General features: G+C 39.7%; 1 protein-coding gene across 4 annotated transcripts in view; it reads right to left on the minus strand.

Annotated features, from left to right (window-relative positions):
- The window catches only part of SFMBT1 (Scm like with four mbt domains 1), a 131,292-nt gene that overhangs the window by 14,615 nt on the left and 89,750 nt on the right, over nucleotides 1-26,927 (minus strand). For all 4 annotated transcript variants that reach the window (XM_032592293.1, XM_032592294.1, XM_032592292.1 and 1 more), the window contains 10 exons: nucleotides 24,821-25,061; nucleotides 16,694-16,782; nucleotides 14,339-14,585; nucleotides 13,569-13,663; nucleotides 12,969-13,070; nucleotides 11,360-11,510; nucleotides 8,931-9,013; nucleotides 4,432-4,558; nucleotides 3,068-3,181; nucleotides 700-742 (listed from right to left, as the gene is read on the minus strand). In XM_032592293.1, the coding sequence (XP_032448184.1) occupies nucleotides 700-742; nucleotides 3,068-3,181; nucleotides 4,432-4,558; nucleotides 8,931-9,013; nucleotides 11,360-11,510; nucleotides 12,969-13,070; nucleotides 13,569-13,663; nucleotides 14,339-14,585; nucleotides 16,694-16,782; nucleotides 24,821-25,061 (1,292 nt within the window). The remainder of the gene's footprint in view (nucleotides 1-699; nucleotides 743-3,067; nucleotides 3,182-4,431; nucleotides 4,559-8,930; nucleotides 9,014-11,359; nucleotides 11,511-12,968; nucleotides 13,071-13,568; nucleotides 13,664-14,338; nucleotides 14,586-16,693; nucleotides 16,783-24,820; nucleotides 25,062-26,927) is intronic.

Here is a 26,927-nt window from a genome sequence, read left to right on the forward strand (position 1 = left end):
CAGTCTGTAGGGAGAGCCAAGCCAGGAATGGAATCAGGCTGGCACTTTGATCTCGGACTTCCCAGCCTGCACAACTGGGAGAAAATAAATTTCTGTTGTTTGAGCCATCCAGTCCATGGTATTCTGTTATGGCAGCTTGAGCAAACTAATATAGACTTGAAAACCCAGCATCTGGAAACACGCATGTATGTGTATTTTTAAGGCACCACTAATTAAATAAATGCCTCCCAAAAGCTGTGTATGAAGGTATGCTACAAAGGGTTCCCCAATGGGACACCAAGTCACCCCTTTGAGTGCACTTTTCTTATAGGGCTGCTGTCTTCCACCTCAAGGTTTTTTTCACTGTGACAAGTCATATCCTAATTTATAATTTCTGTTCTTCCATAACAAATAACAGCACAGAGATTCTATTTCCTCTCTTATTCAAATGCCTTCAGGCTTTAAAAGCCAAAGAAGACCCAACGGGGGGAACATCTTGAGAAGGCATTTTACCCTTTTGTATACAATGCCATTTTAGAGAACATATATGCTGTAAGGAAAAATATGTAACCTAACAGAAGCTGAATTAAAGAATTATGCTTCCACCTGAGAAAATAACACATGAGATATACTCTCTGAAATAGTGATTTCTTTTTCTAGATATTCTAATTTTCAAATGTCAATTATTTAAACATACTGTTATACTATTCTATTACTTACTGTTTTTCTGGTTGAACCACTGCAATTTTCCTCTGTTTCTGGACTGTAAGAAGAAAACAAAACTATAAATGTCAAGAAAAACAAACAGACAAAAGAACAGTTTCTATATGTATTAAGCTAACATTAGCACATTTAAAAACCTGGTCATTGTGTATATTTAACTAGTAAGTACTATGAATTAAGTGCTGATATGTCTGAATATCTAGACTGAGGCACATTTTCTGGGTACGAAGAGTCTTTACACAAAGACCAAAAATAATATTTTCAAGGCTCACAAGTCAGTTGACTCCTATGAATATTTTCTACACAGGAAAAGATATTCAAAAGAAAAACTGATTTCAGCAAGGATGCCAGGACCATTCAATGGGACAAGTACAGCCTTTCCAACAAATAGTGCTGGGAAAACTGACTACTCACAGTAATGAAGTTGGACTCTTACCTTACACCATATACAAAAATTAACTCAAAATGGATCAAAGACCTAAACATAAAGGCTAAAACTATAAAACTCTTAGAAGACAACATAGGGAAAATCTTTCATGACATCAGATTTGGCAATGATTTTCTAGATATGACACCAAAAGCACAGGTGACAAAAGAAAAAATAAATTGGACTACATTAAGAGTTAAAACTCCTGTGCGTCGAGAGAGAGAGAAAAGGCAACCCACAGAATGGGGTTTGCAAGTCACATATCTGATTTGCAAGTCACATATCTGATAACAAAGGTATTAATATCTAGAATACGTAACAAAATCCTACAACTCAACAACAACACAACAACAAAAAACAATTAAAAAATGGGCAAAGGACTTGAACAGACATTCCTCCGAAGAAGATATACCAATGTCCAATAAGCACATGAAAAGATACTCAACATTGCTGATGATCAGGGAAGTACAACTCAAGAGCACAGTAAGATACCACCCTACATCTACCAGCATGGCTATTATAAAACACAAATAAAAAACTCAGAAAGTAACAAGGGTTGGGGTAGTGAGAAGAAAGGAGAATCCCCGTACACTGTTGGTGGGGATATAAGATGGGGCAGCCACTTCAGCAAACAGTCTAACAGTTCCTCAGAGTGTTAAACACAGAGTTATACTCGAGAAATGAAAATATGTGTCCACATAAAAACCTGTACACAAATGTTCACAGCTGCATTTTTCATAATGACTTAGGAACGGAAACCAACCCAAATGGCCACTGACTGATGCCTGGATAAAGAAAATGCGGCATATCACTACCATGGAACAGTATTAAAACCTATGAAGGAACGCAGTACTGAGAACACACTGCCACATGGATGAACTCTGAAAACATCATGCTGAGCAAAGGAAGCCAGTCATAAAAGATCATACATCATTTGGTTCCACAGGAAATGTCCAGAACAGGCAAATCTATATAGGAGAAAACAGTAGAGAAGTAGCTACCTAGGGCTGGGGGGACAAAGAGGTGACTGCCAAGGGGTACAGGGTTTCTTTCTGAGATGATGAAAATATTGTCAAATTTACTGCGGTGATAGTTGTACAACTCCATGAGCGTACTAAAAACCACTAAATAACAGGATCAAATTTTATGTTACGTAAATGCTATCCCAATAGAGCTGTTTTTAAAAGGGTGGTGGGTGCCTGGGTGGCTCAGTCAGTTAAGTGTCCGACTCTTGATTTCGGCTCAGGTTGTGATCTCGCGGTTCGTGGGTTTGAGCCCCGCGGAGGGTTCTGCATAGACAGTGCAGAGTCTGCTTGGGATTCTGTCTCCCTTTCTCTCTGCCCTTTCCCTGCTTGGGCGCGCTCACTCGCTCTCAAAAATAAACAAACTTTATGGGATGGGATGTCACTTTTAAGATTAGGTTACAAAAACACCCTGGCTTCTACCTTCCTCAACCTTGCTGTGTTCCCTGGCTGGTTCTGATGGAAGCCAACTGCCCTGCTGCGGGCTCCCCGACGAAGAGGTCCACATGGCAAGAAACTGAGGGAAGACTCCCACCAACAGCCAGCGAGGACCTGAGGCCCTCAGTCCAAAAGCCACGAGGAAGTGAGTCTTGTTAACAACCATCTGAGTACACTTGGTGGCAGAGCCTCCCTGCCTTGAGCCCTAAGATGACTGGGGTCCTGGCTGATACCCTGACTGCAGGCTCATAAGGGGGCTGGATCCAAAGCACCCAGCTACGTTGTGCCCACGTTCCTGACCCACAGAAACTGTTCAGGCAATCCAGGCAGGTTGCAATAAGTGATTTCCCTATGTAGGAATAAACAATCAGAACACCACTCTGCTTTTCTCTGAAATGTCCACATTCATCCTAATTGATGGCAGCCACACGACAGATTATTTAACAATCCACCCCTTGGCCCAGAAAAAGACCACTACCTCGTGCTCGGCGAGGGGCGCTGAGGGGATGGCCATTGGTTTCACACCAGCCCAAAGGAAATATATCCATGGATTCCACACTCACAATACATTCAGGTATGGGCTTCTGAGAACCTGTTTAGATTAAAAAAAATTTTTTAGACCATTAAATAGCCTTCTTCATAAAGTACTTCCTGGACAATGTTCTACTGTTGCAATAATGCAGACACAAAGTCTTTCGATAAGTTCCTTTTACACAGAAGTCATACTTGTTCATGTGTAACAAACATTAAGAAAAAAGGGTAAACCATCCCCTACGCATAACTGTATAAAAATGAAAGTGGGGAGCAAATACACAGAATGACCCCTAATTACAGAACAGCAAATAGGCAACTGGAACTAACAGTAGAAACACTCGGCTGACTGACAAATACAGTCAGTTCCACGCAATAACTGGGAAACAAAAGGCAGCAGGGGCAGCTCCACACACTAAGAACATTGGTTCTGGTACTCAGACTGTGGGTGCCAATCAGGAAGTGAGGCTGCCCAGCAGGGGTTACACAGAAGTCTGTATTCAATACCATCTTTGACATCTGCATTAAATATCAAGTCTACAAACTGGAAACAGTAGGTACCAAGTCTGACTGTTTGGTAGCCGAACAAAAAAAGAAACCCAGGCCATATTCAGTAATTGCAGCTGAGTGCTCACGTAACGCTCTCCAGCCACAAACCCATTCAATCACTGAACATTACTTTCAGTATGTCTTTTCTATTTTACATACACTTTGGTTCTATTGGTTAGGGCAAACAAAATATTATCTCTTACATAAGCTACGTGTGAATGCTCATGCTCATATATTCTGGTGACATTAAAACATAGCCACTTGCCTTATACTTTCCCTTCAAGAAAACAGGACTCTGCAGTGAAGGCTTTTTATTTACATTCATTTCCTAAAATTTGAAACTCAAGGACTTGAAACTCAAGTTTTTGGCTAAGAATCTTGCATTACAAATTACAAGTCTCTGGGGCGCCTGGGTGGCTCAGTCCGACTTCAGCGTCCGAGTTAAGCGTCCGACTTCAGCTCAGGTCATGATCTCGCAGTCCATGAGTTCGAGCCCCACGTCAGAGCCTGGAGCCTGCTTCAGATTCTGTGTCTTCCTCTGTCTCTGCCCCTCCCCCACTCATGCTCTGTCTCTCTCACTCTCAAAAATGAATAAATGTTAAAGAAAAATTAAAAAAAAAAACCAGAACAACAAATTACAAGTCTCTGAGCAAGGCCCCTATTTAGCTAATTGACTAAGTCTAACAAGTCACATCACAGGGGTAAACAGGAAGGCTCAGAAGAGTGGGCCACAGGAAGGCTTCTCAGGAGTGTGGCACTTACCCTCCAGCTGGAGCCATACGTAGGAGCCTCTCACTGCAGTAATGGTGGCAATGCACACTTCTTCGGGGAGAAGAGGGTTCACTGCCTCAAGCTTCATATTCTCCTTAAATTCATGCTCAGTAATTGACTAGAAAATATATGAATCAAATCCAAACACATACTCAGTATTAACTCGTGCTGACCCGAGAGATTTATTATTCCAAGTAATATTTATATTAATATAATTATAATATATATATAATATATAATATATAATATATAATATATAATATATATATAATAACTATATTAATATATATAATATATATATAATCTCTCTTGGTGTTATAAGCAGTATGGTCTTTAAGGTCAGGTATACCCATATTACTGCTACCTGTGTGACCTCACTCAAGCTGTGGAACCACTTTTTGCCTGAGTTTTGTCATCTGTCAGATGACCTTGAGAACATTACCTCACTGGGTTATTATGAGTTTTTAATAAATAAAGTACCTAAGGCTCTGTGCCCTGAACCAACTGGCTCTCACCCATGGCTGGTTCGCTTCCCTCCCACAAAGGGCTCTAACACACGATAGATAAGCTGCCTGGTTCCTACTTCCTTGTATATCATGAAAGTCAGTCAGGATAAATGACACTTATGAACAGAAGGAAAATATGTGTTTTTAAAATTTGCAGCTTCTGGGTCAAAACGGAGAACTGAACTTCCGTATTTGATTATTCTCTCTTCCTTCTGACAGCACTAAAACTAAAGTGGGGTTTTTGTTTTGTTTTTTTACATAAACCTACTAGTATGGATGTAACGGGAGACAACAGCAACGTTTTATAAGCTAAAATTTAGAACAGTATCTAGAACTAATTTGTTGAAAACATTTAAGAAGCACTTAGGTCATGTCTCCACACCCCAGGGAAACTATCCCATTTCTTCCTGTATATGAGATGAAATTTATTTTTCAGAGAGGATAGGACACAAGACTCTAGGGCAGAAGGACACAGGAACCACTGAGGGCATGTATGCAGCGCCCAAAACAGGGGTTTGCACGTGGGATGCTGAGAGGTCCAGCCCTCGCCTCTACTCTCCAGGCAGGGATTGGAAAAGACTTCTTATGGTAATATGACAAGCCCGGGAAGAAACACATGAAGATATGTTAGGAGTCTCCAACAAATGGCCAGCCAGACCCCACCCTAAAGAGAACTTTAGGGTTGACAATCCCCACCAACATGCTCAGAACTTCCAATCAGCTTTATCTGTTTTTAGTCCCCCATTCTCAAATAGGAGCAAACCACCAAGCATTATCAGACACCTAAAAATATGAAAGCTAGGGACCAAAATAGACAAAACAAGCAACATGGAGAAAAATTCTTATGCAAGAAGAAAATTTCTCAAAAGGCAGGGGCAATTAACATCCCCTGAGTGATAAGAAAAACTATCACATCCTTAAAACAAGAATAGTACACTGCTAAAAATAAATACTCAGAGAACAGAAATAGTTCTGGAAAATTAAAAAATGTGATATTAAAAATTAAAAACTCTAAAGAAGGACTGAAATAAAGTTTAGGAAATCTTTCATCAAGCAAAGCAAAAAGACTTAAGAAACAGAAAACAGGAGAAAAAGGTAAGAAAAGTAGAGGTCTGATCCAGAGGGCCAACATACAAATAAAAGAAATTCCAGAAAAAGAGGAGAGAGAAAATGAAAGGAAGGAAATCAAAGAAGAGATTCAAGAGAACTTCCCAGCACAGAGGAACAAGTGTCTACAGAGAATGTGCTGAGAACCCAGCAAGTGAATGAAGACAGGCCATGCCACGGCTTAGCTACGAAACATGGTGACAAAGAGAATCTATAACCCCTCAGGGAGGAGTAAAAGGCAGGTCATCTATAAAAGATCAAGAATAAAGATAGATGTCAACTTCTCGACTGCTACGTTGGAAGGTAGAATACAACTAAATGATGTTTTCAAAATTCTCAGGTAAAGTAACTTCTAACCTAAAATTCCACATTGAGCCAAACTATCAGTCAAGTTAATAGAACGAAGACCTTTTCAAACATGCAAAGTCTATTAAAATTTACCTCTCTTGCATTCCTTTTCAGGAAGCTACTAGGAGATGGGCTCCATCAAAACAAGGGAATAAACCAAGAAAGAGGAAGGAGACCATTAGATGTAGAAAATAGGAATCTCAAATCTTAAGAAAGGGGAAAGACAAATCCCTGGGTGGCACTGAAGGACAGTTCCCAGGATTAAAATTTTATGGCAAGTCTAGTGAGCAACCTGTCTAAAGAAAGAGAGAATGGGGGTGCCTGGGTGGCTCAGTCGGTTAGGCGTCCGACTTCAGCTCAGGTCACGATCTCGCGGTCCGTGAGTTCGAGTCCCGCGTCGGGCTCTGGGCTGAATGCTCAGAGCCTGGAGCCTGCTTCCGATTCTGTGTCTCCCTCTCTCTCTGCCCCTCCCCCGTTCATGTTCTGTCTCTCTCTCTCTCTGTCTCAAAAATAAATAAACGTTAAAAAAAATTTTTTTTTTTTTAAAAGAAAGAGAGAATGGAGGTTGCTAAGAAGGATGTCTCTCAGAAAAATCTTAGAAATGACAAAGTTCCAGGGCCCCTGGGTGGCTCAGTCAGTTAAGCGTCTGACTTCGGCTTCAGGTCATGATCTCAGAGTTCACGAGTTTGAGCCCCATGTTGGGCTCTGTGCTGGCAGCTCAGAACCTGGAGCCTACTTTGGATTCTGTGTCTCCCTCTCTCTCTCTCAAAAATAAACAAACATTAAAACAAAATTAAAAAAAAAAAAAGAAATGACAAAGTTCCTACATCAGGGTATCTAAGTGGTCATGGACATGAGGAAAAGAGAACATGCCTAGGGAACATCTTGCATTTTAACCCTTCTGTCCTAAAATACAAAGAAATAACTTTAAACAGCAAAAATATACACAGGTCTAGTTGGACCAAAGAGACTTCTGGGAAAGGCTACAGGGTGGCAATGCGAGCATCTGGCTCTAAACATGGAACTAGGACCCAGGCACAAATGCTTGCATTCTTCACAGGCCTCTCGGTCAGGGCCCACACCTGAGGTGGAGGGAGCCAAAGCAACCTGTGCTAATGGCAGAACCTGAGACGCCGGCAGAAGTGGTTGGTTGCAGAGCCTTTTCTTGGTGCTCCTGGGTTCCTACTGGTGAGACAGCTGCCGTCCTCCACTACACACCCACATATAACTATAGCCGCTACTGAGAACAACACGTGGGAGTAACCAGTAAACTGCTGCCAAAACAGGTGGGCAAGACAAGTGTGAAAGGATGGGGGGGGGGGAGGGGAAAGGAAAAGTAATGACAAATTGAGAAGAACTTTGCATTCATATTGTTTCAAAGTATCAAGAGTTCTCACTGTACTAAAAATCCTAGGGTGTATGTGATGTATATACACATGTGTGTACAGCATATATGTTAGGTACCTGTCAGGAAAAGACTCAAGGGAACACGAGATGACAACCCATATGCAAAGGGAAGGCCTTACCAAAAGATTAGCACATGAATGCAGATTTATACATCTTAAGTTAAAATAGACTGTTTCATCAAAAGATGACTCCCTGATTTAGATGACTTTCAATGACAGAGTCAGGTAAGGGAATTTCTGCATATATAATTAATGTTTCCTCCACCCCTCAAATAAACTGTAAGTTTCATAGAATTGGGGGGGGGGGAATGACAGATTTCCCGATGTGACCGACTTAGGAGAAGCTACTGGGAAGGTGTGGGAAGAACTACAATAGAAACGGAGAAAATTAAGCCATGAAAAACAAGGCAATTATTAACTTGAGGATAAATAAAAAAGAGAAAACCATAAAATACTGCAGTGCTTGGCTGTAAATAATACCTGAATACATATCATAGTGTGAATAATCAATTCAGATTTGACCAAAAATTATAGGAAGAAAGAGGTGGGTTAAGACCAAGGAAAAAGGTAATATAAAATAGCTAAGTGTTCACTTACCATAACATAGACATGTCTAAAATCAATGACTCATAAGACGGCAGCATACTATTTTGAAAATGATTTAAGTATAAGTATCAGAACAACAGTGAGAACAATAGGAGCGAATCTTCCCGGGAAGGGAGACCACGGAGAGGGATGGGACGGGGACCTACCGCTTTATGCTGTGAGCTTTTTACTGCTATTTAGCGTTGTAAACCATACGCATGTAATATTTTCATGCAAGTATTTTTAAATAAGTTTAACCATTTCTTTCCACTTAATTAACACTTCTTCATATTCTTAAGCAACCAAAAATAATTATGAACTAAAAAAATTCATGATTTTAGCTAATAAAAAACCTGATAAACTTTAAAAATTCATTAACTTCCTGAGTCAATGAATTTTCCTTGCACCACTGTATTACAATCAATGAGATGCTTATTTGAGCTGAGCGAGGGGACTGAGTACGAAGCATATGAGCGTGAGAAGCACAGCAGTCCCCAGCGAACCCGGAGCGTGGCAGCGAGGGGACCAGGGTTCTCACCGGGGGGAAGCACCTCTGGGGAGCAGCTTCGGCACCACACTGTTTGAGGTAGTCAGCCCAATCAAAGTCCTGGCCCGGGTAGCCTAGGTAAGAATATGAGAACAAAAATTCACACCACACATGCCTGCCTGGCTTTTCCATTCCCCCAGATATCCACCCACAACTTCTCATTGGCTAATTTGAGGACTTTGCTCTTTTTAGGGAGGAGGAAAAACATCCTATAAATCAGAAGCGTTTTTCATGTTTTAAAACAGATCAACTTTGGTCAAACTATAGCAATACAATAAAATCCTTTGAATAAATTAAAAAAAAATTGTTTTTCATGTTATTTATTTTCTTGAGACAGACAGAGACAGAGAGAGAGACAGAGAGAGAGACAGAGAGAGAGAGATGTGCAGAGAGGGGCAGAAAGAGAGGGAGAGAGAGAAGAGCCCTATGCAGGGTTCCATCTCATGAACCATGAGACCATGACACGAGCCGAAATCAAGGGCAGAAGGCGTAACACAGATTGAGCCACTCAGGCGTCCCACTTTGAATAAATTTTTAAACTTTCAAGCTTCAAACTAGGCATTTATTTTCCACAATATTTTATATGATTAGCTGCTAGCAGTTTACCAAAAGAATTTAAGACAGTTATGACTGGATTTGGTTTGTACTAATAAATCCAGTCTTACTATCCATTCTATTCCAACTTAGGCTCTAAAGGACGGGACAGCAAATAATCTTTCTTCCCTCATGAAGCTCTGTCCTTACACATCTTAGCCACTCCTGACATAAAAGTCTCAGCACTGTTTCCAGATTCATGTTGTACAGAAGCGCAACGCCATCTTGTAACCTGAATCATGAAGTCATTTCCGAAGACAAAAGTTGAGCTTAACTGTCTGCTTAAGTCCACCATGGTTCTTGGTAGAAGCCTCTCAGATCTGATGCCCTGGCAACACTATCTGCCCAGCTGCCCCACCGTTTTGGACCAGCTCTCCGCCGTGCAGAGCTGAGCAACAGCGGGCTACCACACCACACCAGCCGATAGCCACACGGCCCCTGCAGTCCCTCCTCTGCCCAACTCAGACTGTTACCATGTCCCCCCTACTCCACTTCTGCCTCCACCTCTATTCCTCACAGTAAACCAGCTGCCATTTCCAGTGACATAATCCACTACTTTCCTCCTACTTACAGAGATAGATGAGTTGTCTGTAACAAAGCTGAAAGCTCCAGTATCGTTAATAATTGTTTTTTCCTTTTCACACAAAGGCAGCGGTAAGATAAAGAACTTGGGATGTCCAGAGTCTTCCAGCAAAGCAAGAACTTCCTCCTGTAGGCATGTTCCCCTCTGCCACCACCACCAGGCAGGTGTGCCCACTGTGTGTTCACTGATGAGAGAACCTGGGAGGCTCCATTACTGTTTCCCCTACTTGCTCCTTGAAGGAACCATCATACTCACTTTTCCTCCCCAGTGACAGACACGCCCAATACCTGGCTCATAACAAACATTCCATAAATGTTTTTTGGATGAATGAAGGCTGAATAAACAGCACAAGTTCTGAGTTTATGACTCTTGTTAACACATAAGAGCAATTCCAGCCCAGTGTTCCAGCACTCACCATTTAAGAAGCGAAGCTGTATTTGCCCACAGCCTACTAATAAAGGATACACAGACTTCCAATCAAGTAATCTGACTGCTGATATAAAAAGCAGATAAACATTTAACATGTCCAGATATTCTATGCTATAATTATTAAAAATTTCAGTCAAACTCAACGAAATCATATTTAAGAGCATTGATTAAAGGATCAAAGATATTTTGCAAAGTTGCAAACACCAGGGAAATGAGTTGCTGGTTTCCTACCTACAGCCTCTCTGAGTCCTACTCTTAATCATAAACCTCCCTCTCAAGTCTGAAGAGCTGCACTCTAAGCGGATGCCCAGAAACCTGAAAGTCATCTGATATCTGCCTGCTACCTCCGAGTTCTGGTTCTGAGGTCTCCCCTCCTCTGCCAACTCCCAACCCTGCCAACACTCTCTGCCTGTCCTACTCTCACATTCCTCTGTGCCCTCATGACACACACAGGAGGGGCCAACCAAGAACGTGCATGGGACCCCAGGTGTTATGAAGATATATTTGTCAAGGTAGGAGGACAGAACGTAACTTGACTTAATCATTTTAGCTTAACTTATAACTTGCAAATATTTAAATATATGGAATCGAGGCCTTTCCTTATACTTGTTTTGGGACCCAAAAAATGTTGAGGACAAGCTGGGGCATGAAGAGAGAGAGAGACAGAGACACACACACACACACACACACACACACACACACACACACACAGAGAGAGAGAGAGAGAGGGAGAGAGAGAGAGAGACAGAGGGAGATAAATGCCATTTCAAAAAGAAGCCCCTGATGGACAATTCAGAAAACAACAACTACATACCGGGAGGGGGGCTGATGTGTAAACCATTCTTCAGACTCCACTGCACGGGGAAAAGACCGGGACTGTCAGCATGACACACAAAACATCGCCGTGCGTGATTCTCTGGTCGCAAATCATCCATTTCTACCAGGAAGTACTTCTCATCAAAAACCTGCACATACAATTGAACAGACAACGCAGACAAATGGTTTTATGTGTATGTATACACACACATATGTGTGTGTGTCATTCCTCGGCATAGACAAACATGTTACAAAACTTCATAGCCACAGTGGGTATAGCAACACTAAGCACTCAATAAATGTTACCGCTGTGTCAGGCACTGGTTTGTTTTTGTTTTTTTTATGTTTATTCATTTTTGAGTGAAAGAGCGCGAGCAGGGAAGGGGCAGAGAGAGGGGGAGACCCAGAATCCGAAGCAGGCTCTAGGCTCTGAACTGTCAGCACAGAGCCCAACATGGGGCTTGAACTCACAAACTGTGAGATCATGATCTGAGCCGACTAAGCCACCCAGGTGCCCCCAGGCACCGTTTTAATTAAATGCTTTCCACACATTAATTCTGTTTTAATCTTCCTTACAACTTAATAAGGTAGGGACCATTATCAACCTCATTTTGCAGATAAGGAAGCTGGATTTAAAAAGAAGTTAAATAACTTGCCCCATTTTGCCCAGCAAAGAAGCAGCAGAACCTGGGCTCAAATCTAAGTACTTGGGCTCCAAACACAATTTAGTTTAGGTTTAGTGAGGAGTCGGCCACACTTGTATATTAAATTTTTGGATCCTAGCCGAGTTTCAAATGCCTAAAAGGTTTTATTAACCTTCTCTGGCTCCTGGCCACCCAATAGCCCTTTAGACTTCAGATAGGGCCTTCTGACCCCACTGTAGGTTGAGAATCCCTCCCTGTTCAAAAATAATCTTCTCCTAAAGCAAAACAATTTAAATCTCGACCAATCAGATGATTCAGCATCCAAGCAACTTCTGCTCCAGTCATGCCAGTCTTCTGGTTCTACTCTGGGTAAATGGGCTTCTGCTCCAGTACCGAACTAACCCCTTCTCTTGGGCCTCAGTTCTAGTAATTGAGTAACCAGGGCCTGACAACCTGCCCAGCTCCTGTGGTTACTCTCAACCAGAGCCTTACTTTAGTCAGCCTTCCAAAAGATTGAAGTCTGAGTCTGGACTCCATGCTGGAGCAATCCTGGGCAGATCTCATGACATGGGCCACCTGCTCCCCCAACATCCCCTCACCCAGTGAGCCCTGCACCTGGGTGGATACCGACGCTGATGCCTGTGCCCGTGCTTCTCAGACACTGCAAGCTGCCTGCCAGGTTAAGTCCCCTCTAGTGTTCAGTAAGGCCTGCTCCCAAGACCACACACCCCACTACTCTGGCACCCGAGCTTTGGTTGGCTGGGGTGAGCAGGCCCAGAAGAAGGAATGGGCCGCAGAGACCTGGACAGTACAAATACAAAATGTGCACAGAAGTCATTCTAGCCTCACAGCTTAGGAGAAACATGGCTCAGATCAGCAGAGCCTGAAGATCAAAACACTACCACTTTCCTAAACCAGTCACCCTGACAGGAATTCTTACCAAGAGAGCTGCCCCCATTTTACCTTAACAACCGTAGCAGGAGAGATCCCAAAAGGAGACCAGGGGTCCACAGCTTCCAATTTCATATTTACAGAGAATGAATGAGTGCTAATCACTTGTTTGTCCTGAAATGCAAACACCAAGAGGGAATAAAACTATAGTATTTTCACATTAATTTTATACTCATATATGGCAGAATATTACTCTTAGTTAAAATAACATAACTGTCCAACTTCTGGTAAAGAATTTAATCCTCTAATTTTCTTTCCTTGAATAAATTATTCAGAAAAAAAATTATTCAGAAAAAATTATTCAAAAAAAAAAAAAGTATTGGAAGTACTCCTACTCTATTTGGCACACAAAGGCCATCTGGAGGAAAACAAGTTTATTTTGTAACAACTGGGGCTATGTAGTTACAAGTGGAAAAGACAAGACTCAAACACTTTAAGAGAACTCTGGGAGAAAACCTAGACTACCTTTAGAAGAGAAACAGGATGCCCATCACTCCAGCCTTCAAACCTCTTTCCTCCTCCAACTATCCCAGCGCATTCACTGACCCTGGGGTTACTGTGCCCTACCCCACTGTGAGAGGTAAGTACTATCCATCATGTTTTTGTTCTTACCTTAAATAAGTACGATGGCAATGGCTCTTCCTCCTCCTCTTTCACTTTTGCCAGGATCTCCTGCCACTCAGCTTCATTCTTTAGATGCTGGATGGCTTTAGTAAAACAAGACAGGATGTTTTAAATAAGGAGAACTTACTTTATAACTGTTTTGAAAGCATTCACGTAAACAAAAAAGTCACTTTCCACGGGGAAAAGAAAGGGCTCCAGCCCACTTATACCATCTTCATTCAAAAGAACCTGCATCTTAACTTCAGTACTCTGTCTCCCCTATTCAGAGCGTGGGTAGCAAGTCTGGTGAAAATACCTACAGGGAGATTATAAGGATTGCTGTAGGCCACAAAATAACAGAACATCCAAACTTGCTTTAAACAGTCACTCCGGTTTTGATCTCACTGTTACTTCTTTTAATCACTTTAATCCACTTTGAACCAAGACCTAGACTACTCCTATATGTATCTAAATGCTACCTAGAGAATTTTTCTTCAATTTTGGTAAGGGGTCAGTAGGAGCTGAGGCAGGAGTCCATGAGTACATCAATATGTGTGGCAAGTTACTAATAAACCAAAAAAACAAAACAAAACAAAACAAAAAAACAAAAAACAAAAAACAGGCACTCAACTGCATACACATTTTTCTGAAATATCTCTATTACACAAAGGCTTTTGTAATATGTAGAGTAATGCGTTTTTCAGTCTTATCAACATTAATAAAAACATACTATGACCATAATGTAACAGTTAAAGTTAAAAAGTCCTATTACTCTTCACCTAATGGGGGCTGAAGCTCATATCCCTGTTGAGCAGCCCAACCAACGTGATGAAGAAATGGATCCAAGTAATACAACCAAAAGTCAAAACTGTCAGAACTTTCCAGTCCTTCATAGCGCAGCTTCAGCCTTCCTCCGATGTTCTCTACTACCGTAACGATCCAAGTGCTCAACAAGTCCCGGAAAGCTTGACACTCTAGCCTGGAACCCGGGGCAATGAGATCTAAAGGGTTCCTCCCATTACGGAGCTGTAGGTACAAGATGTAAAGTGATTAAGAGAAGTTAACACAGTATTCTAAAAAGTCAAGTTTTAAATTATCTCAGATTAGCCTTTATATTTTTATCCACTCAAAGTCATGTCACTGAATGGCCTAATATCATACAAGTCTCTACAGTATTATTTCTAGATGATATGAAAATGTTTATCTTATAGAAAATCTTACTTACAACGCAATGAAACTATTCTAAGATCTCTATCTCTAAGACGATGGTATATAGTCTCATCTAATAAGAATTTTTAAAATATCGTCGTTACTGAGTCTATTACTAAGTCTTACTTAGCACTTAGTCTTACTCTGACACTGGGTTTTCTGCACCCAAGTCAGTATCTACCTGTGTCTGTCTATCTTATATTTTTTGAACAATGGGAGCACTGTATACTCTTTTTTAATTTGTGTTTGTTACTAAATACACCACAGCTTTCTTTCTATTATAGTACATATAAATCCTCTTCATTGTGTTAGACCATTTTATTGATATTCTGTGTTATAAGTGAGCAGTAATTTACCCACTTATCTACCGATGGCATTTCAGTTGTTTCTGATTTTTCACTCATTTCACAACAATGTTCCTATGAACATAGTGTTTTGATTATGCTGAGGGAAAGAAAAAGTTTAATTATCACTCTCTAGAAATACATTAAAAGCTACAATAAAGAATAGAAAAGAATGCTGATTCCATTATCACTTAGTCATTTCTTAATATTCAAACTTACTTTTTTCCCCTAATAAGAACTGCTCTGTGACGCTGCTCACATATTCATATGTATGCAAAAGAATATACGAACAAATGGAGAAACACATTCACAGCTAAGTATTAGAATGTCAGAATCATGGTCGATGTAGAGCTGGGTATCTATTAATTCATTGTTCATGATTTCATTCAATCATTAGAATTTTACTGTTTACTTAGTATGTGCCAGGCTCTGGCTAAGCATAATGAAATGAGTCTGAGTATAAAATATAAAGATCAGCCGGGAGAGTATTTACCAATCGAGTTTTAAAGGGGGAATGTGAATGGATCACAGAATTAGACATAAGAGTCAAACCTATGAAACACTTAGGAGGAAACATAGGAGTAAATCTTTGTGACCCTGCATTAAACAAAGCCTTCTTAGGTATGACACCAAAAGCATAAGCAACAGCAACGAAACAGATAAATTGGGCTACATCAAAATAAACTTTTGTGCTATAAACAATATAGTCAAGCAAGTGAAAAGACGATCCACAAAACATCTGGAAATATATCTGGTCTGGAATTGTTATCAGATATAAGGAGCTCTTACAATTCTGTTTAAACCCAATTTAAAAACAGGCAAAGACATTTCCTCCAAAAAGATATACAAATGGCCATCCGTATAGAAAAAGATGCTCAACATCATTAGTCATTAGGAAAATGCGCGTCCAAAATTGGATACCGCTTCACACTCACTAGCATAGCTATAACCAAAAGAGAGTAACTAGTGTCGGCAAAGATGTAGAGAAACTGGAACATTCATACATTGCATTTCACATATGCCACAAAGCATGTAAGTGGTAGGACAGAAAGCGACAAAATATAACTTAGAAATGTCATAACCAATAAACTGATTTCACAAAGACAAGAAACCTGTATTATATTCACTAACAACCTCAAAAGCTACCCTAATTTAAAAGGACTGTTGAAAGAAGGTAGGTGGTAAGGATACGATAGGTCCAGGGTCTTCTGAGTGAAAGAAAAGGGGGTCTCAATCCACCTGGGGTGGGAGTTACAAATTCCTGAAGTAGAATCAACACCTGCTCAGTTACAGAGAGCCCAAAAAGGCCACATTTTCCAACTTCATAAAAGAATCTGGAAAGCTAGATTTTTATGTGTCAGCAACTAATTTGGAATATTTTAGGCACTAAGTAAGGCACCAGTTGGCAACTTCTGAGGATACGTTTAAACCCAGCAATACCCACTGTCTACGTCTGTAGTAATGATGCTTATTTGCTTTAGAGTGCTAAATAAGCAACCAATTTTAAGATTCTTTGGACAAGAAATATCACTGAAGATGAAAAGAGTTTTCCACACTGGTTCTGCAAGCAGTAATACTCACGCCCTCTAGCAGGGGAACAGGAGGGCTACACGCTCCCACCAGGGTCTGCCGCAGAAACTCATCCCAATCAGACACTTTGTCTCTGATGCCTAGATGAGGGAATAAATGAGTGATTACTCATAATGTCAGCTACAGAACACACAGAAACAAAACCTAATACAGAGAAGTTAAACCAGTGAAAATGGTTTAGAGGTGCATTTGTACTTTTAATATCTAAGTCCAACATGTTACTTCTTTCAGAGCTTAAAAAAATCCCCAGCTAGATAAAGATCCTTCCTAATTAGTTTAATAAAAGGGATACACAAAACAAAAGAGAATACAGTAACAGCGGCCTAATTTTATCCAAAAGCTAACTACTTTATTTTTTTTATTTATTTTGAGAGAGAGAGAGAGAGAGAGAGAGAGCGTGCACATGTGAGAGACCGTGGGAGAGGGGCAACAAGAGAGAGGGAAAGAGAATCTCAAGCAGGCTCCGCACTCTGAGCAGAGAGTCTGACGCGGGGCTCGAACACACAAATTGTGAGATCGTGACCTGAGCCAAAATCGAGAGTCAGACACTTAACTGACTGAGCCACTCAGGTGCCCCGCTACTTTATTTTTTATCATGGGAATTCTCAAATATATATAGAAGTAGAGAAAATAGTATAATGAATCTCCATGTACCTTAGCTTCAACAACTGTCACTTCATGGTCAACTTTTCCATCCAGACCAGGAGTTGTTAGCAAACAACAACCTTTGGGCTTTTGGTCCACTGTCTATTTTTGTAAATAAGGTTTTATTGGAACACATCCATGCACATTTGTTTACACACTGTTTGTGGCTGCTTTCACACCACAAAGGTAGTGTTAGGTATCTGTTACAAGGATCACATGGCCTGTAAAACCTAAAATATTTACTGTCTGGTCCTTTACAGATGTTCTGCCAACCAACCACAGATTATTTAGAACCCAATTCCTGATATAACTGTATCATATAGTATCATGTAATTTCATCCAATATAATCTCAGTGGTTTTTGTTTTTGTTTTTGTTTTTTGTAGACGGCGAGCATGAGCTGGGGAGAGGGGCAGAGGGAGAGAGAGAGAAAGAAAATCTTAAACAGGCTCCACACTTAGCCCAGAGCCCGATGCAGGGCTCCATCCCATGATCCTGGGATCATGACCTGAACTAAAATCAAGAGTCAGATGCTCAGGGTGCTTGGGTGGCTCAATCACGTAAGCGTCCAACTCTTGATGTTGGCTCAGATCACGATTTTATGGTAGTGGAATCGAGCCCCTGTGCTGGCTCTGCTCTGGGTGTGGAGCCTGCTTGGAATTCTGTCTCTGCCCCTTCCCCACTCTCTCTCACGTGCGCGCACGCACACACACACACACACACACACACACACACACATGCGCTCTTTCTCTCAAAATAAATAAACAAAAACGGTCGGATGCTCAACCAACTGAGCTACCCAGGCGCCCCTCAGTATGTATTTCTAAAAAAATAACTTTTTATGTAAGCACAATATGACGCCTTTAAAAATTAATAATTCTTTAATATCAAATATCTAGTCCATGTTTAAATGCCCCCAAATGTCTCACAGTTTTTTCCAATTTGCTTGATCAAATCAGGATCCCAATGAGATGTACACACTGCAAATGGTTGATTTATTGCTGAAGTCTCTTTTAAGGTGTATGTTCCTTCTCCCCTCCATCTCCCTATTCTCTTTCTAGCAGCATATTTGTTGAAAAACAGCCTTTTGTCTGTTTAGCATTTTTCTGAGTCTGCTTTTACTGGTAGCCTCCATGTGGGAGGTAATCGGTTGTTCCAATGATCTCTGTATTCTGTATAAATCAGTGTTTACAGCTACAGGCTTGATCAAATTCAGATTTGACTCTTTTGAGGGGGAGTCAAGAACAGCTCAAAAGCAGAGTCGTAATCTTCCACCACTTCCATCAGGAAGCAGACTCAGTCTGGTTGTCTCTCCTTTTGTGATGTTAGCACCTTTTAATGGTCACTACACAGATACACGATTCGTTAGGGCTAAAAGTGGTGATTTTCCCATCATCCCTTTTTTGTTTACTAACCAAAAATATTCTATGAAGAAAAATTTCTCTTCTTCAACTACTTCATCACCTTGCGTTATAGTTCACAGGGAAAAAAAGCAGGATATATGTTTGATTCTCTATCTTTCCCTGTATTTACCAGCTTTCAAAATCGTCAGTGGCGTCCCCATCACCCTCCAAAGGCGATCAAGGAGAGTTCTGTTTAAAAGTCACACTAGGATATTATAGATTAAAGCACATCCGATATGCTTCAGGTCATCGCAGCTGTTCTCCTACTGATGCTCACACTGTCCTGTCTTTAACCAGAAGGAGTCTCTTTTGATATGACCCTAGTAAACAGGCACTGACATCTTTCTGACTTTTGGTATGAACGGTGTCCCAGGCTCAGCTGGCACCTTTCCTGCCCCAGTACAAGAACCAGCTCCTTCTCCAAGGAGCTCGAATTTGTTTGGGTGAAAATGGTATTCAGAGATCATACTTAGGGTGCTGAGTGCTCGTTTTTAAAAAAATATTCTTTATACTAAGTTTGTGTTTTCTAGTTTTTTCAGTGTCTAGAACGAAGAAAGATCCTTTTTTAAAGACATAAATCAGATTAGGAGTTCATATGGACACTGCCAATACAAATTCATGAAGACATTGTTTCTACTTCATATACCTAAGCTCTGTCTCCTTTCTATCCTGCTGAAAACCCTAGTTCTTAATTATACATTTCATAATGACTTTATTCCACAATACCCAAATACTATTTCAAAATAGTATCAACTTTGCGACCAACAATGATTACTAAAAACAGCTTACTTTTGTTGTTGTTATGCTATACCCCTATTAGGGATGTACCTTTACTTTAAATTACTGTATTTGAAAGCCAACGAAATAGTTGTCTGAGAGGTCACTTCACAACCTCCATACACAGTTACATTTCTCTGCTGCTTTTGTTTTTGTGGTTCTTTGTTTGTTTAGAAATTTCTTTAGAATGTTTTATAGTTCTATAAAATACTTACATAATTCAAAAGTCAAATCTACAAAATAGACGCATTCAGAAAATCTAGCTTCTATCCCTTTCCCCACTTCATTCCATTCCCTTGTTTCCCCACAGGTAACTTTTTTAAATGATTTATCCTTTTATTTAAAAAAAATGAACTTCACATATACATATTCATATGTTCTCCCCCTCCTTCATTTCTCACACATTTTCTCTCTCCATAAAATAAGACATCCTGGAGAATGCTCCTGCCTGTATGCAGATGGTCCCCATTTCTTTTTACCAGGCACTGCAGCTTTTTTCATTATAAAGTATCCTTTTGTCTCCTGTAATGCTTTCTAATCTGCATTCTACCTTTGTGAAATACCAAGACTGACACTCCTACTTTCTTTTTTATTTGATTTATCTTTGTCCATCCTTGTATTTTAACCCTTTCAGAATCTTTCCATTTATGTATATCTCCTATAAACAGCACAAAAGTAGGCTTTGCCTTGTGGACCAACCTGAACTTTTTTTTTTACTTTTAGAAGAGTAAGCCCATTGACATTTATGGATATTATCAATAGGTATGGCTTCAATTCTGTCATATTGTTAAATATCATAAAGATTATTGGTGTGTGTGTGTATGTATATATAGTCTTTCACTATGTTATCTATTTTATTTGAACATATACTTTTTCTTTTTAAAATTTATCTTTTGGCATTTAGAAAGGTTTGCATTTATTCTCCTGGTTCCCTTTATACTAATACCTTTATATAACACTTTAGTTCTATTTTTGGACTATTTTCTATTCTTTGATAAACAGCAGTAACATTAGCCAAAACTACTTTTTTCTCTTCTTCCTCACCATCTCATTTCAGGCAATAGCCTTTTATTCTCAATTAACATTTAAAAGGTAATTAGCTAAAAAAATAAAAGGCAATTAAATTACTCTGCAATAAAGCTGGTTTTTAAAAGAAAAAAAAGGCAGTGAGTGAGCTTTACCACTACGCACATGCCCTCCCTACTCTGCTGTCCCACATTTTTATAGTGACACTGTATCTACATTGTCAGAGTATGTAGCTATTATATATTACACTGTCTCCTTCATACCCTTCATTTAGTTCCAAGTTCTATAGCTACATATATATTTAATGTTTCATTAACAGTTCTTATGCTGATGCTTCTTCATTCATTGGGTTTTCTAAAGTTCAGTCTCCAGTGGATGTCTTAGGAAGGGCTCAAAGGAACCTGAATCTTCGTATCTTCATAGCAGTATGCATATGGCCTTTACACCTAAAGTTCAGTGTGACGAGATGTAAAACTCTTGTCTCATAGATTCTTTTACTGAATTTCTTAACTATGTTACCCTACTATTTTTTATCAAAAAGCTCAATTGTCAAGGGGCATCTGGGTGGCTCAGTTGGTTAAGCGCCTGACTTCACCCAGGTCATGATCTCGCAGTTCATGGGTTCGAGCCCCGCATCAGACTCTGTGCTGGCAGCTCAGAGCCTGGACCCTGCTTTGGATTCTGTGTCTCCCTTTCTCTGCCCCTCACCCACTCACGCGCGCTCTCTCTCTCTCTCAAAAGTAAACATTAGGGGCGCCTGGGTGGCGCAGTCGGTTGGGCGTCCGACTTCAGCCAGGTCACGATCTCGCGGTCCGGGAGTTCGAGCCCCGCGTCGGGCTCTGGGCTGATGGCTCAGAGCCTGGAGCCTGTTTCCGATTCTGTGTCTCCCTCTCTCTCTGCCCCTCCCCCGTTCATGCTCTGTCTCTCTCTGTCCCAAAAATAAATAAACGTTGAAAAAAAAAAAAAAAGTAAAAAAAAAAAAAAAGTAAACATTAAAAAAAGTTAAAAAAAAAAAAAAAGAAAAGCACTATTGTCAATTAGTCTGTTGACAATCTTGTTTTCCTTCCTTTTTAAGAAATTTAGACTTTTTGCCTAGGATTATTTTTTACTTTGAAGTCCAAGTGTCATTAGAACACATCTTGATGTAGCTGTTCTCACTGGATTTTCCCCTGTACATAGTGAGCCCTTTCTAGATGTATTTCAAGTCCTATTTTATTTCAGTAAGGTTTTCTTGAATTATAGTTTATAGTATTTTATTGTTTCTCTGTTGCCATTTTCTTTAGGGACTTTGCCCCGTCTTTTTTCTTTTCTCATATCTTTTTTATTTTGCAATTTTTCTTCCTTTTCATCTGCTGTTTCTCTTCAGATATTATCCATGGTAAATTTGCTCCTGTGTTCATTTTAACTTAGTCTTCATTTCTAATATATTTTTTTATATTTCTAGTTCTTGCCTAACTTTTACTTTTTCTCTTTTCAAATCTTCCTTTTCTCCAATCATCTCATTTCTGAATTTTTATAAATTTTATTTATACTTTTTCTCACTGCTTCTATCGTTACTACTTTCTCTTAGCTTGTTTTGAAATGTTTTTATGTGACACAGTGTTCATCTCTTTTGTGGTTATGCTTCTCCAGAAGTATTTTATCCCATCCTTCTCTCTCATTATAATAACCTTGTATTCAACTAAAATCATGTAAATGAGATGAATTTTCCTAGACTCAAGACGAGATGGTAGGCTAGGTAGCTTCATGTCTCTAGAGCTTCCTTACATTGTTTTGTTTGTTTTTTTTTTTTTTTTCACAAAACACTTAAAAATATGGCAGATAGAAGCCCACAGAACCCCAAGAACCCTAACACCTAAATATTCATTTCAAAATTTTTTTTAATGTTTATTTATTTTTGAAAGAGAAACAGCATGAGTGGGGGAGGAGCAGAGAGACAGGGAGACAGAATCCGAAGCAGGCTCCAGGCTCTGAGCTGTCAGCACAGAGCCTGATGCGGGGCTCGAACTCACCAACTGCAAGATCATAACCTGAGCCAAAGTCGGATGCTTAAATGACTGAGCCACCCAGGCACCCCCTAAATATTCATTTCAAAATACCATTATTCACCAAAAGAAACCAGGACTTCTTGGAGAAATGACTGATTTCAGTGCTGAGACAGAGAAAAGCTTCTTGAACTAAAACATAAATTACTCAAAGAATGATGGGAACATAACAAAGGACACATTAGTGGCAGCTTAAAGTGGCAGCCAAATCTAGGACAATGTGAGCATCAAGATAGATAATGACAGTAAAGGAACATAACCCATTGAGTAAAATAAGAATCATGAGTCTACACTGACATACATGTGTACGTAAATACACATACACATACACATATATAAGTATATGTATGTAAGTGGAGGAAAAGGAAAGCTCTTTCTATTGCAGAAAGCCAATTATGAAATGTAGACAGAATTAGAAAATACTATTTGGTAATATTAGAGTAATAATTGTTTCAGATAAAAACGATCAATCAATGCTAAAAATAGCGGGTAACAGTTTGAAGAGCAATGAGATATTTATATCACCTCAAAGTATCTTCCTACAAGATACTTATTAATTAAAAGCTGTACAAGTAATTTTATGGTGGAAAAACCTGACATACATCAAATTAGTCAAGTGATGAAAGTTACTGTATCACCAGCTATAGAACAAACAACAGGTGTCTCATCCTAATAATGACTGATGCCCTAAAGGACACAGTGTCACTTCTGCAGTTGTCCTACCAAAAGTGCATAATCTGAGTCTAAGGAAACATCAGACAAACCCAAACTGTGGGACAGTCCAAAAGACTAACTGGCTTGTACTCTTCAAAAACATTAACACCAAGAAAGACAAAGAAAGGTTAAGAAAACTAAAAAGACGTGACAATCAAATACAATGTGTGATCCTGGACTGAATCCTGGACTAGGAAAAGAAACAAGGGATAATCAACATTATTGGGAAAATTGTCCCGTAACTTTCAAAAATGTCAAAGTTACAAAAAACAAAGTCTGAGAAATATCCAGATTAAAGGAATCTTATGAGACATGACACCTGAATACAATCCATGATCTGGGATTTCCTTTTACTGTCAAAACATTATGTGTAAAAACCGAGTAAGATCCACAAATTATAGTATTAAATCAAAGTTAATTTCTTTATTTTGTTATTTTACTGTGCCAATGGATGTCCTTGTTTTTTCTTAAATATACAATCTTTTAAATTTATTTATTATTATTATTATTATTATTTTTTTATTTTAGAAAGAGAGTGCATGCCAAGTGGGAGAGGGGCAGAGGAGGAGAGAAAGAAAATTTCAAACAGACTCCATGTCCAATGCAGAGCCGGAGGCAGGGCTCGATCCCACAATCCTGGGATTTCCTAAGCCGAAATTGAGAGTTGAACACTCAACCGACTGAGCCACCCAGACGCCCCGTCCTTATTTTTGTAAGGACATTAAAGTAAGAGTAAAAGGGCATCATGTCTGTAACTGACTTTCAAATGGTTCATTAAAAAATCATGCATGTGTGTGTATGAGAGTGAGAAGGAAGGAGGGAGAAGGAAGGACAACATAAGTTTGGTAAAATGTCAACATTTCCCTAAGAAACCTGGCAAAAAGTCTATAAGAATTTTCTATACTATTTTTGCAACTTTTCTGTAAATCTGAAATTATATCAAAATAAGTAAAGAAAAACATACAAGCTCTGGTATTTTCTTGAAGCGTGAAGCCTTTCTTCCCTTTCTCCACCTTTACATGACCCTCCTCCTCCTGCTCAATTTGGATTCTACTCCCAGTAAGGCTCTTTCCTGGAGAGGAACTTCAGTTCCTCATTTTAAGTTAAGTTAAGACTCATTTTAAGAGTTCATAGGTCCCAGATATAACCTAGGGCTGAGAAGAGAGAGGACAATAAACTCAGAAGATATCGAGCATCAATAGCATAGCAATCTGGCCCAACGTACTTAAAGACAAACAGACCTACAAGTCCCAAACTCAGAGAGCCTCACGGTCTTACAAGATGATAAGCAACTGATGCTCCCAATGAGTACCATAAAAACCCAAGGCTTTATGAAGCCCAGAAAATAATTTTTAAAAATAGGGAAATGTGCCTTATTCCTTATAAATATTTTCATTCAAAATGCTAACCCAAAAAAGTTAGAGAAAGCTATGTGCATGGAGAATGAAAACCTCAAGGGTGTAGCCACGGCCATACCATATCATGTCTTGATAACATGTATTTTATTACCTTCCGGGGCTTCAAGGGTCTTCTTGTTCTGCTTACACCACCCAATGGGGTAGAGGCCGGCCTTCCTGATGTCACACCAGAAGTCCGCCCTCCGGTCCTCGCCATAGCCATCGTAGCGGAGCAGCAGCAACTGCTCACAGGTGGTGATGATGGTGGCAACCCAGTAGGTTTCAGGGTCTGTTTTCACAGCCACCTCCAGCTTCATCCCAGGAGCAAAGCCATTTTGCAAGCGTGTGTCCACCTGAACAGGGAAATTTTATTAACCACCAAATAAGTATCTCAAATGAGTATTTCTTTTGCCATTCTTTTCTTTTAAGTTTATTTATTTCGAGGGTGGGGAGCGGCAGAGAGAGGGAGATAGAGAAAGAATCCTAAGCAGGCTCCTTCCTCACTGACAGCATGGATCCAGATGCGGGGCTCGATCCCACGAACTGTGAGATCATGACCTGAGCCAAAATCAAGAGTTGGCCGCTGACCCCACTGAGCTAACCCAGGCGCCCCTCCGACAGCCTTTTTTAAGACTTACAATTCTGAAGCACTGAACGCAATAAAACCTTCTCAAGGGAAACCTGAGAAATTCCAATGCTACCTCACAGGAGTGATCCAAACAAAACAAGGAACAGCAATGCCGCTCTGTTCTAGCCGACTCCAAAGGAATTTTAATAGAACTCAATATTTTCACAAAAGCAGTCTACTATGATTACAGAAAATGTTTTCTATTAAGTACATAAATCACTAAATGTTCACTATTTTAATAGCCTTCAACACATTATGTTTTCAAGAGTGATTTCTAGATCATTCCAAAAAGATTTATGACGCTAGAAAAGGGGAAAGACAAAATAAGCTATAATGATAATAAATTAGTATAACATGTACCATATGTAGAGACCCATACCTCCCAGTTTCCCTCAAATAGTCTATGTTTATACCTGTTTTCCTTGAATGATAATTAACAGCGGCCCGTTCTCTCTCAAAGTGTCCTGATTTAAATGATAAATTATATGATCACAAAGGCATGGGTGAGCAATTCTGGAACTACTTCATGTGTATACTAAGATTAAAGTATGTACATATATTGTGAGAAATGAGAGCCAGGTTTCTCACTGTGGGAGAAAGAAGTACAAACAAGGAAAGGGGAGAATAGAATGAAACTCGTGTTGGACTGGAATCAGCAGTATCAGAACGAGGTCACAATGACAGAAAATAGTACAGATGTGTATGTATGTGTGTGCAAATACATCTCCTACCTCTGTGAACTGACAGGGACTGGAAGTAATGATATTCATTAGCAATAAGCAAATTCAGCGTACAAATCTTGATTTATAAATGCCATCCTCCAATGAAAAGAACAAGGGCTCCATGGAGAAATAAGTGATACCAATTTGGGGTACAGAAAACATAGGAAGAGCCTAGAATATCTTGTGATACCAGAAAGTAAAGAAATTCTTCAAAAATGATGAGGGCATTTGTAAAGGACATGGGAGCCAACCAGAAGGATCCCCCAATGGTCACATTAGGAATAATTTGAGCAATAAAGTAAATAATCAGACTAATGGATTATAACCCATAGATTTAAATAATATCCATGAGTCCATAGTGTAAAAAATAATTAACAGAGAAGACGGGACAGATCCTTAGAATAGAAGACCAATTAATATAGAAAAAAATGATAGAAACAGAAAATCACCATTAGAAAAAACAAAGAAATAAACACTGCAGGCAAGAATCATGATGCATCAGTGCAAAAATGACTATGATATTCACAGAATCTCAAAGGTTCTGCTATAAGATTCTTACCAATTATAAAGGGGAAAACAGTAACATCACAGTGAAGAACTACGGCAGACACCACCTTAACTAACTGATCAAAGTTAACATTACCAGTTCTAAAACATCAAAATCATACACCCTTGATGTCATACAACGAGAAAAGCACAGTATCGTTCTATGAAATTCTTCCCAAATCTGCATAAGCTCAAGCTAATCATGAATTACCCAAATTGAGGAATATTCCACAAGATAACTGATACATTATACGCTCTTCAAAATGTCTAGGCCATGAGAGACAAAGAAGGAATGAGGAACTCTTAAGCACCGGAGGAGACTC

Source organism: Lynx canadensis, chromosome A2 (assembly GCF_007474595.2).
Source record: "Lynx canadensis isolate LIC74 chromosome A2, mLynCan4.pri.v2, whole genome shotgun sequence".
Lineage (NCBI taxonomy): Eukaryota > Metazoa > Chordata > Mammalia > Carnivora > Felidae > Lynx > Lynx canadensis.